The 12,270-nt window shown below is 55.6% G+C and overlaps 1 protein-coding gene across 1 annotated transcript; it reads right to left on the reverse strand.

Annotated features, from left to right (window-relative positions):
* Positions 1-1,282: 1,282 nt before the first annotated feature.
* On the reverse strand, positions 1,283-8,726 carry MUC3A (mucin 3A, cell surface associated). The gene is made up of 10 exons (XM_061153512.1): positions 6,455-8,726; positions 6,257-6,410; positions 5,211-5,326; positions 5,040-5,098; positions 4,267-4,415; positions 3,818-3,883; positions 3,299-3,461; positions 2,938-3,114; positions 2,769-2,845; positions 1,283-2,502 (listed from the first exon to the last, which is right to left on the reverse strand). Exons 1-10 carry the CDS (start codon positions 8,483-8,485, stop codon positions 2,294-2,296), a joined length of 3,201 nt encoding a protein of 1,066 aa, XP_061009495.1. The 5' UTR covers positions 8,486-8,726; the 3' UTR covers positions 1,283-2,293.
* Between the last annotated feature and the right edge of the window lie 3,544 nt (positions 8,727-12,270).

Consider the following 12,270-nt stretch of genomic DNA (forward strand, 5'->3'; position numbering starts at 1 on the left):
ATTGGGGCTGAGTAGGTGACACATACTGACCACGGGGAGGTGGCCAAAGGGCAGCCGGGCCACCCTCTTCCTCTCTAAGAGACCAGAACCACCCTCCGCAGGGTCTCTAGGTGGCAGAAGCCAGAGTTACGGGTGGGGCAGGGCAGGACAGGAGGGAGGGACAGGCAGTCAGAGGTGTGAGTGCATGACGGTTGCTAAGAGGTGGGGGCCAACAAATGCCAGAAAGACGGTGACTGTGGAGGGAGGGGCACCAGAGCCTGGGCATGGGGCTGCGGGCCAGGCCAGGCCGAGGGAAGAACCCTCCACCTTTGCCCCCGGGAGGCCTCCCTTCTGGTCTTCTTTCCCCGTCATTCACCCAGTGCTGGCCCCTTCTGAAGAAGGGCAGTGGCTTCTTCCCCCAGGCTACCTCTGACCCCAGTGCCTCTCCCGGGTGGGGCTGCCTCTCACACCTGAGGCTTTATGGTCCTGGTCTCCACCCTCACAGTGGCCGCTGCCAGTACCCTCTTCTGTCCTGAACAAAAGTCCCAGGGGCTTTCCGACACCCCCACCCAAGGAAGCAGGTTGTGCCAGCCCTGACCCCCCTCAGCTCTGGTCTGACGGGACTGGCTGCCCACAATAGTGGGAACAAGAGGGTCCCAGGTACGGCAGGCTCTGGCAGGAGTGTGTCTGCCACCGAGGCTTCTAGTCTCAAGGTCTTCGGGGATGCTTGGCTTACCCATCAGAGCCAAAGGCAGCTCTGACCATTGTGGCCAGTGGAGGTGGTCACCACTCCAGTGGGTGACCCCACCAGAGTCACCCACCACCCAAAGCCAGCTCTGAGCTCTTAACATTAAGGGGCACAGACGACAAACTCCACAGGCTTCCACCCCCTTCTCCCACCCACTTACTGAAAAAAAACGGGTCCTCCAGTCTTTACATTCCCTTTGAAGACAGTCATGGCCCTTGAGAGCTGGCCAAACAACCCTTTCTTCCTCAATGGGAGAAACCAGCACTCCCAGGCACCCCCCACAATATCTCTTCCAATGTACTTACTCCTCAACCGATGGGAGCATGAGGGAAAAAAAAGGCACAGAGCAGGTATTTTGTTTTGTTTTGTTTACAACAAGTATTACATTATGTACAGTTGGGTGAACTGGAGACTTGCAGACTTCCTGTCCCCAAGTGAGGTCTTCCTGCAAAGGAAGGCTGGGCTTCTGGCTTCACAGGTTATAGCAGAGATGGGGGTGAACCAGGGAGAGGAAAGGGGAGGAGAGGTCGGGAGGGGTAGGAAATGGGGGGGCACTAAGGGAGAGGAGGGAGAGTTAGGGGAACAGGGAGGAGCGGCTGAGGGAGCTTTCCCACCTCAGGGCCCCTCTTCCCCTCATCTTCAGGGACCTGGGAACCTGCCTGCCACCCCCCACCCACCGGGATCCAGGGCCCTTAGGGGTGACAGGAAGGATGGGGACTCAGAATGGGGGACCTGGCCTAGGGAACACCAGTTGGGGGTCCTAAGATGCAGAGGGCATCTGTACCTACCTAGGGAGGGGAGGTGGGGAGGAGTGAGGATTTAGGAGTAGGGCACGGAGATGTAGGGGGCAGGGGGGATTTAGGGTTGAAGGTAGAAAGATGAGGAAGGGGAAGGTATGGAAACAGGGAGACACAGGGCGGGAGTGTGGGGGAGGAGGGACTTAAGAAGAAGTGGGTTCAGAGGGGAGAGGGTTAAGAAGTGGTGGAGGGGCGCAGCAGGGAGTTACAGGAGGACAGGGTAAGAGGCTGGGACAGGCTGCAGGCTGCTTACAGGTACCGGGGGAGGACCTGGCTGGCAGTAGGGGTGCACACAGGAAAAGGAGAGACAGAGGCGCGAGCCTCGGGGAAGGACATGGGGACGGGGGATGTGAGTGAAGCCATATGAGGTGAAGGCCAACAGGAAGGTGCATTGGACAGAGGTTGGACCCAGGACACCTGGTTTCACTGAAACCCACAGGAGGCGTCAGGAGGAGTGGGCCACTTGCACTTTACAGATGACAAAACCAAAGGTTGGAGAAGTTATTGATTTGCCCAAGGTCCCACAGTGGAAGAGTGTGGATTTGAACTGGGTCTCCAGGTAGATTTCACCTAAGCTGGGGGATGAGGGTAGATGGAGGTCTGTTATGCCCTAGGAAACCAGAAGACTGAGCCACAAAAGCCTGCAGCCATCTCTCCAAAGGCAGTGCAGATGGTTCTCTCCGCTGTCCGGGCAGGTGGAGAGGGCAGTGTGGGCTCACAGTGAGGAGAAGGCCACTTCAGGTCTGTCAATATGCACCTGCCATAGAATTCACAAGACGGGGAGTGAGAACAGGGAATCACCCTTCAGGGGCCTGGCTAAGAGGTCACTGCCTCCTGGCCCAGTGAGCCCCCTGCCCTGGGAGAGGGGCATCAGGAGCTGGACCTGTGACAGCTCCTTACCATCAACCCATCCCCGACCCCTCACCGTGGCATTGGTGTCCACGGTGTCCAAGGCCACAGGGAAGTTTTCTTCGTTAACTAGAGAGAGAAAAGAGAACAGGGGAAGGAAGAGGAAGAGGTGGGGAGGAAAAGGGGGAGGGAAGAAAATGTAAGGAAGGCGGGGCCTCAGGGGGCTTCCGCGCAGCGAGGGCCTGTGCAGGACCTGGGCCTTAGAGGGGGGCGCGTGGAAGCAGCGAGGGCAGGAGGTAAATGCCTGTCTTGGACAGGAGAAGTCCTCTAGTCTCCCCGGGAGGAAATGGTGCCCAGGGAGGCACCCCCCACCCTCGCCAGAAGTCAACACTCACTGTCATCTTCGAAGCCCGAGTTAGAAAAAGTCCCCGCAGTGTTCTCATCCCAGGTCTCGAACCACTTCCTGTCGTCCCTGGACCTGCCAGAAGGGCGCCGCGTCGTCAGGGCAGGGTAACCCGGTTGGAGACGCCTTTCCCGTCACCCATCCATCCCCAGCTCACTCACCTGCCTTGGCCTTGCCTGTCCCTCCTCCGGGAGCGCACGACGAACACGCTCAGCGCCACCAACAGCAGCAACAGAAGCAGGGCCCCGGCTCCCGCCAGGCCCCCAACCAGCGCCTTCCAGGAGATAGCCACCTCGCAGCGCGGGCCCGAGAACCAGTGCGTGTCCGTGGAGAAGCAGCTAGGGGAGGGGGCCACAGGTCACATCACCTCACCACCTCCCGGGTCTGGTCCATCCACGCCCCTGGACCATCCTGGTCCTGGCAGGTGGGCGGGGCTCCATCCTGGGGCAAGTGGGCGGGGCCTCTGGCCGGCCGCGGTTAGGGGTCGGGGATTGGCCCAGCTGGCTGTGGGCGGGGCCTCACCGGCAAGAAGGACCACTCTTCGGCAGAACGCATTGGCCCTGATGGCAGTCAATGGCGCCTTCCACGCCGGCCGTGCAATTGGTGACACAGCGGAGCTGGTTCTCCTCCAGGAAAGGGAAGTAGAAATCCTCGTAACCTTTGGCAGCAGCGCGGCGACAGATAGCTGGGGGGTAGGTAGGGGGTTGCAGACGTAAAGACCTCATGCATTCTACTCTGGGGCCTGGCCATGGTAATTCTGAAAATGGATAGAGGACTGCATTTCTGCTGGTGGCGTGTCGGCGGGTAGACCGAGGGATTAGATGAGTGCAGGGTAGGCCCGTCACCCTCTCCTCACCTTCTCTGCTGATCCTTCCTCGTGGAAGCTACTAACAAGGACCTGAGAGGCAGCCCTGCCAGGTCGGTACCACTTGCCTCCCCCAAAGGGCTCCCCTCCTCCCTGGGAATTTCAATGGACAGCTGTCCCTTGTGGGAGGGATCCCTGCCACCTGGGGCCACTCAGCCCTTTGCCCCACCTCTCACCTTCCGGTGACAGCTCCATCCTGGTGGCGTTGTTCACCTTGATGGAGTCAGGCTTAAAACACAGGACTGCGGGCCACAGGCACAGGTGGAGTCGGGGGAGGCACGGGAAGGGACAGAGAGCACTTTGTCAGTATGGGCGAGGTTTGGATGGGCCATGAAGGAAGGCTCCTTGGGCCTCCCTCATGTCCCCTGAAGAGCCAGGGGTCCTCGGCCACCCGGGAGACCTTGAGCAACTCCCTCTTCCGCAGCTCCTAGGTTCTGACAACCCTTCCTTAGGCTCACCCTTGACCCAGGTTTCTGTGGACCCGTCTCCCTTCTCCTATCCTGCCTGAGGTACCACAGAGCTGACACCTGCCCCCCGTAGGCCCCTGTGTGAGCTGGAGCAGGCTGGGATGGTGGCTGTGACCCTGACCCCTCCCTCCAGCCCCAGGCCCCCAGCCTCTGTTCACCCTGGTCATTCTGGCAGTTGTCCCCATCCTGGCTGACATTCTGGAGCTCCTCCTTCAAGGCCACCTTCACCTTCTCATACTCCTTCTCCAGCTGGGTGCTGAAGGGTAACTCCAGCAGGACTAGATATTCCACCACGATGCTGCCATTCCTGGGGGTGGGAGCGGGGTGCAGAGAGCCTTAAAAGGTGCCTAGGCCCAAGCCACCATGCAACTGTAGAAGGGCATTTCCAGACCAGCCACAGCTATGCGGGTGTTGGCAGGAAGGGGCAGAGACAACGAGATGGGGTTCCAGACTGATTGTGTCCAGAAGGGACTGCTAGCTTCTCTGCCTTGGGCAGCCTGGGTAGGCGGGACAAGGAGTGATTGACGTTCTCTTTGTGTTCCCTCAAGCCATAATCAAACCGTGCCCTCCTGGGCTCTCTGCCTCCCTCTTGCTCACCCGTCCACTATATCAGGTGCCAACCAGAGAGACCAGCTATGGTCCAGACACCAGGCACCAAGCCTCAGGCACCTCCTCCCTGTAGATCCCAATCACTCTGCATCCAACATGCTTCAAGGGAAGGGGAGACATCCCTCCTACAGAGGAATGAATCCTGAAGGTGATCCCCAAACACCCTCCATGGAGTAGTTCCTTCGCCTCCTCCATCCATCCCTCTCTATGACATTGAATGACTCCAAAAGCAAAGGATGGCTTCTTTGGCCCTTTTTTGTGCACCCCTCCCACCACCACACACACTTGACAGTGCCTCCACAGCCCCAGAAAGGGGTCCTACCTCAGAGAAAGGATCTGCACCTCCTTGAATCCCTGCACGTTTTGGTAAATCTTCTTTATCTGAAATGCCAAGGATCCCAGCTCACATCTGAACCTCCAATCAGATGGCACCTCCAGGCCCAAGCTACACTGCAAGGGCATACCTCTGAATTTTCCCCCGCTTCCTCCTCACCTGATCCTGGAAGGCTTTCGTGAAATCCTTGTAGACCTTAGAACTGTTGTCATTGAGGTCCGGGGAGAACTCCTGGTTGACAGACACCTCCATGCCCACTTCAGCGTCCACCTTGTCTGCACAACATGCCTTGCTCTGGTCATTTCATGTTCCGTTCCTGTCTAACATCGCTACCACCATCCCAACCCAGAGGATGCTCCCATGGACCCTCTGAGGACTGACTGAATAGCAGGAAAGAGAGAGGTAGGAATTCTGGAAGGTGTTGTTCCAAGATGTGAGAAACACTGCAAGTGGGAGTGTCCAGCAGTCAGTTCTGTAGTCTCTCAGCTCCCCCAGTGAAGCAGAATAACAAAGGTGCTTATGTCTAACCCCCAGAACCTGGGAATATGTTATGCTACATGACAGGGAGCAATCAAAGTGGCAGATGGAACTAAGGGTACTAATCTGCTGATTTAATATTGGGAAATTAACAAGGAATATCCAGTGGGCCTAGTATAATCATAAGGTCCATAGAGAGAGGAGGAAGGAGGCAGAAAAATCAGAATCACTCAAAGAATGATGTAAGTATGGAAATAAGGAATAGACCTGCAATGTTGCTGGCATCAAAGGGAGCCAGGGGGCCTTGTGACAAAGAGGATGGGCAGCTCTCAAGTCTGGGAAAGGGCAAAGGAATGGATTCTTCCCGAGGGCCACCAGAAAGAACCAGTCCTAGGCAACACCTTAATTTTAGCTCTTCATGACTCGTGTCGGGCTTCCAATCAACAGAATTGCAAAATAATAAATTTGTATTGTTCATCTGCTAAGTTTGTGGTAATTTGTTATAGGAGAAATTAGAACCTAATACAACTCCAAGCGACACAAACTGGGAGGAGATATCAAAAAAGAGAGTGACCCCAGCGACCTCCTGGAGGTAAGGGTGGAGAGTAGTCATGGTCTGGGATTGAGGAGAGCACGAGGGAGAAAGCACAGATGAAGAGATTTGGCAAAATGATTGGGCCCATTTGAGGCATGGCACCTCCTGAGAGAAAGTGCAGAGAACAACTCACCCATATTTATCTCTTCCACAGCAAACTGGCATTTGGGACCACTGAAGGTGCTAAGGCAGGAGCAGTGATCCTGTGTCCAGGTGCCACCATTGTCACATTCTGGGTAGCAAGCAAAAAGGGGAAGTTCAGGCCAGGACTGACCTTGGTCATGGGAATTTAGCAGGAGAGGGAGGAGAGGCAACAAGGGAGCAAGTGATCCAAACCTGGGGTGGTGGTCTGCCTGGACTGTGTGGTCGTCTGGGTTGTGGTTGAAGTTGTCCTGGATGACGTAACGGTGGAGAGAGTCTTGGTGGTGCCCGCCGGTATACCTGAAGTACTGCCGATGGTTGGGCTGGGGGCTGTCAACTTGCTTGTAGTCACGATGGAAGATGAAGAGCTGCTACTTGGCTTCACGGTCGGTGGGAGGGTAGTGAAGCCTGTTACACGTGGGGTAGTTACAAAGCTGGTGCTGATCCAGGTCCCAGTGGTGGATCTTTGTGTGCTCGGGAAAACCGTGCTAATGGGAGTGGTTCCAGTGCTGATAGAACCAGGAGCAGCGGTCTGGTTGGTGGGGTGAGTTTCCAGAAAGGAAGTGGAAGTGTCCGGTTTTACAGGGAAGAGAGTTGTCATGGTTGTGGAACTGGGAGAGGTGGCCATCTCAGTAGTAGAGGTAAAAACTGACAATGGGACGGTGGGTGTAGAGGTAACGTCGGTGTCTGGACCCACTTCTATACATGGTGTAGTGGGAGAAGCAGACACTATTGTAACTGATATGGATTCTGGACATGGGGTGGTGGAAGACAGAGTCAGCATGGTGGTCGTTCGGGTGGGAGAGGTTATGAGGGAAGTCATGGTGGGGGAAGTTCTTGTCGTTTCAGTTGATGAAAAAGTAGGAAAGGTAGTGATAGAGGAAGGGCCTGTGATTTCTGTGCTGGACGCTTGAGAGGAGGTAGAAAAAGAACTACTTGTCGTGGAGGTCTCTGAACTTGGGCTGGTAGAAGATAGAGATGATATTGTTATCGCAGGTATTGAAGAGGAGATGATGGTACCAAAAGGGGTACTTATTGCATTAGTAGAAGTACTCAATATAGGGAAAGCTGAAGAGGGAGAAACACCTGAAGTACTGAGAGCTGTTATGGAGGTGGGTGGTGTTACCATGTTTGAGGTCCCAGTCTTAACAACTTCTGTGGTTGAGGGAGTGCTAAGAGATGCTGTGATCAAGGTGGCAGGGGGAGACGTATATGTGGGAGTGGGGACTTCAGTTCTGGTTGTGGTAAACGTCCCAGTCAGAGGTGAAGGGGTGGATGTGGCCTGGGTGGCAGGGATTGTGGGTAGGGTAAACAGAGGGGTGGTGTCTGTGGTTTCGGTGGGTACTGGCTCTGTGGTTGGGAAAGATGGAAATGATACAGGCAAACTGGATGCTGTCAAGGTACTACTGGTCACTGGAGTAGAGACTGGAGATGTCTGAACATGGACTGTACTTGTTTGAGTGACTGAGGTTGTGATTGGAGAAAGAGAAGTAATATCTGTTGTGAGAGACTCTACAGAAACGGTACCAATAGGAGTAACTGTGCTTCTCAAAGTAGATGAAGCAAGCAGGGTTGTGTCTCTCGTCTTGGCTGTTTGTGTAGAAGCTGCAGTGGAGGACAGTCCCATGGAACTGGACTGATATGTGTATGTATCAGTGGTGGTGGGTGCCAAAGTGGTTTCAGCCGTTTCCTGCATTGAATTAGACGTGCTCAAGGCAGATGAGGTGGTACTGTCTGCCTGAGTGGTCCAGGTACTGCTAGTAGGCACGAAAGAAGGGCCTAAAGATGCAGCTGAAATGCTGGTAGAGAGGAAGGGAGTTGCTGTACTTTGGGTGGAAGGGAACATGGATGTGCCACTAGGCCTAGTGGCTAAGGTTGTGATGATGTTAGAGGTTGTGCCTGTATTATGGGTAGTGGGGGAAGATGGGATGATATCTGTGGTGGGGAGGGAGGAGCTAGACAGCACAAGGGTGGAGCTGAGGTCGGGCTTGAAGGTTGAGGAACCAACGGGATTCGTGGATGTGGACGAGGTGGTGGCTGGTGTCAGGGTAGATGCTTCTGTACTGACAGAGGATGGAGGTACAGTCGTGGATGTCTGCACAATGGTGGAGACAGGGAGGGATGCAGTGAATGCAGATGTGGCTGTGCCCGTGGTGGAGTAGGTGGTTGAAGAGGTGAGGATCACAGTGTTATGGACTGTTGTGGGGGTGATTGTGGTCATCAAGTGTGTGCTAGCAGCCTGGGTGGATTCTGTAGTGGTGGGCGGGGACAGAGGGGTTGTGGTCGAGGTGGGAGCTGCAGTGTCCGTGGGAGTGGTGATGTCTGTCGTGGACCTGGTAGGAGTGCTGGTCGGAGGAGAAGGGACAGAAGTGGTGTTGGGAGTGGGGATACTAGATAGAGGGCTCGTGTTTCTGGAGGAAGTGGAGGCTGGCTCCGTGGCTGTGGTAGGAGTGGATGAAAGCACACTCATCGATGATGTCATGGTACTGGTGGTGATGGGAGTCGAGGTGGTGGATGCCGGAGAATATAGTGTCCTGGTGGGAGTGGCAGACGATGTGACTGACGGCAGAGAGGACACCACCGTGGTGACAGGGTGGCTAGAGGTGTCACTGGGAGGATTTACTGTGGTTGTGGGCAGTGGATCGGTGCTTGTGGCAGGTGAGGTGGTACTCGTTGTCTGAGTGGTCCTGGTAGTGCTGGTAGACACAGAAGTGCCTAGAGATGTAGCTGGGATGGTGGTAGTGAGGGAGGGAGTCACTGTGCTGTGGGTGGTAGCCGATGTGGATGTGTCAGTAGGCACAGTGACTGAGTTTGTGACAACACTGAAGGTTGTGTCTGTATTCTGGGTGGTGGAGGAAGGTGGGACGTTATTTGTGATGGTGGCTGAGGTGCTGGTCATCACAAGTGTGGAGCTGAGGTCATGGGTGGAGCTCAATGGGGCAGTGGTACTCGTGGATGTGGACTCACTGGTGGGTGATGTCAGTGTAGATGCTTCTGTACTGACAGAGGAGGGAGGCACAGTCGGGGATGTCTGCAGGATGGTGGTGGCAGGGAGGGATGATGAGAATGGAGATGTGGCTGTGTTGCTGGTGGAGTAGATGGTTGAAGAGGTGAGGGCTGTGGTGCTTTGTGATGTTGTTGGGATGAATGTGGTTGCCGAATGAGTGTTTGAGCCCTTGGTGGTTTCTGTGATAGAAGTAGTGGGCACAGTTGTGATGGATGTGGACGAGGTGTCCGTGGGCGTGGCAACCTGGGTGGTGGACGTGCTGGGAGTGCTTGTTTGAGGCGAGGTGCCAGCAGTGGTTTGGGTGGGAGGGAGTGTGGTTGTCTTGGTGGGCGGAGGGCTGGAGTTCGGGTTTGACGGAGAGGCGGGCTCTGTGCTGGGAGCAGGAGAAGAGGAGAGAGGCACCCCCGTAGACAAGGTCAGGGTATTGGTGGTGATGGGATTCGAGGTGGTGGGAGCCGGAGAATATAGTGTGCTGGTGGGAGTGGCAGATGATGTGCCTGACAGAGGAGAGGACACCTCCGAGGTGACAGGCTGGCTAGAGGTGTCACTGGGAGGATTTACTGTGGTTGTGGGCAGTGGATCGGTGCTTGTGGCAGGTGAGGTGGTACTCGTTGTCTGAGTGGTCCTGGTAGTGCTGGTAGACACAGAAGTGCCTAGAGATGTAGCTGGGATGGTGGTAGTGAGGGAGGGAGTCACTGTGCTGTGGGTGGTAGCCGATGTGGATGTGTCAGTAGGCACAGTGACTGAGTTTGTGACAACACTGAAGGTTGTGTCTGTATTCTGGGTGGTGGAGGAAGGTGGGACGTTATTTGTGATGGTGGCTGAGGTGCTGGTCATCACAAGTGTGGAGCTGAGGTCATGGGTGGAGCTCAATGGGGCAGTGGTACTCGTGGATGTGGACTCACTGGTGGGTGATGTCAGTGTAGATGCTTCTGTACTGACAGAGGAGGGAGGCACAGTCGGGGATGTCTGCAGGATGGTGGTGGCAGGGAGGGATGATGAGAATGGAGATGTGGCTGTGTTGCTGGTGGAGTAGATGGTTGAAGAGGTGAGGGCTGTGGTGCTTTGTGATGTTGTTGGGATGAATGTGGTTGCCGAATGAGTGTTTGAGCCCTTGGTGGTTTCTGTGATAGAAGTAGTGGGCACAGTTGTGATGGATGTGGACGAGGTGTCCGTGGGCGTGGCAACCTGGGTGGTGGACGTGCTGGGAGTGCTTGTTTGAGGCGAGGTGCCAGCAGTGGTTTGGGTGGGAGGGAGTGTGGTTGTCTTGGTGGGCGGAGGGCTGGAGTTCGGGTTTGACGGAGAGGCGGGCTCTGTGCTGGGAGCAGGAGAAGAGGAGAGAGGCACCCCCGTAGACAAGGTCAGGGTATTGGTGGTGATGGGATTCGAGGTGGTGGGAGCCGGAGAATATAGTGTGCTGGTGGGAGTGGCAGACGATGTGACTGACGGCAGAGAGGACACCACCGTGGTGACAGGGTGGCTAGAGGTGTCACTGGGAGGATTTACTGTGGTTGTGGGCAGTGGATCGGTGCTTGTGGCAGGTGAGGTGGTACTCGTTGCCTGAGTGGTCCTGGTAGTGCTGGTAGACAGAGAAGTGGCGAGAGATGTAGCTGGAATGGTGGTAGTGAGGGAGGGAGTCACTGTGCTGTGGGTGGTAGCCGACGTGGATGTGTCAGTAGGCACAGTGACTGAGTTTGTGACAACACTGAAGGTTGTGTCTGTATTCTGGGTGGTGGAGGAAGGTGGGACGTTATTTGTGATGGTGGCTGAGGTGCTGGTCATCACAAGTGTGGAGCTGAGGTCACGGGTGGAGCTCAATGGGGCAGTGGTACTCGTGGATGTGGACTCACTGGTGGGTGATGTCAGTGTAGATGCTTCTGTACTGACAGAGGAGGGAGGCACAGTCGGGGATGTCTGCAGGATGGTGGTGGCAGGGAGGGATGATGAGAATGGAGATGTGGCTGTGTTGCTGGTGGAGTAGATGGTTGAAGAGGTGAGGGCTGTGGTGCTTTGTGATGTTGTTGGGATGAATGTGGTTGCCGAATGAGTGTTTGAGCCCTTGGTGGTTTCTGTGATAGAAGTAGTGGGCACAGTTGTGATGGATGTGGACGAGGTGTCCATGGGCGTGGCAACCTGAGTGGTGGACCTGCTGGGAGTGCTTGTTTGAGGCGAGGTGCCAGCAGTGGTTTGGGTGGGAGGGAGTGTGGTTGTCTTGGTGGGCGGAGGGCTGGAGTTCGGGTTTGACGGAGAGGCGGGCTCTGTGCTGGGAGCAGGAGAAGAGGAGAGAGGCACCCCCGTAGACAAGGTCAGGGTATTGGTGGTGATGGGATTCGAGGTGGTGGGAGCCGGAGAATATAGTGTGCTGGTGGGAGTGGCAGATGATGTGCCTGACAGAGGAGAGGACACCTCCGAGGTGACAGGCTGGCTAGAGGTGTCACTGGGAGGATTTACTGTGGTTGTGGGCAGTGGATCGGTGCTTGTGGCAGGTGAGGTGGTACTCGTTGTCTGAGTGGTCCTGGTAGTGCTGGTAGACACAGAAGTGCCTATAGATGTAGCTGGGATGGTGGTAGTAAGGGAGGGAGTCACTGTGCTGTGGGTGGTAGCCGACGTGGATGTGTCAGTAGGCACAGTGACTGAGTTTGTGACAACACTGAAGGTTGTGTCTGTATTCTGGGTGGTGGAGGAAGGTGGGACGTTATTTGTGATGGTGGCTGAGGTGCTGGTCATCACAAGTGTGGAGCTGAGGTCACGGGTGGAGCTCAATGGGGCAGTGGTACTCGTGGATGTGGACTCACTGGTGGGTGATGTCAGTGTAGATGCTTCTGTACTGACAGAGGAGGGAGGCACAGTCGGGGATGTCTGCAGGATGGTGGTGGCAGGGAGGGATGATGAGAATGGAGATGTGGCTGTGTTGCTGGTGGAGTAGATGGTTGAAGAGGTGAGGGCTGTGGTGCTTTGTGATGTTGTTGGGATGAATGTGGTTGCCGAATGAGTGTTTG

The sequence above is a fragment of the Dama dama genome, chromosome 10 (genome assembly GCF_033118175.1).
Source record: "Dama dama isolate Ldn47 chromosome 10, ASM3311817v1, whole genome shotgun sequence".
NCBI classification, from domain to species: Eukaryota; Metazoa; Chordata; class Mammalia; order Artiodactyla; family Cervidae; genus Dama; species Dama dama.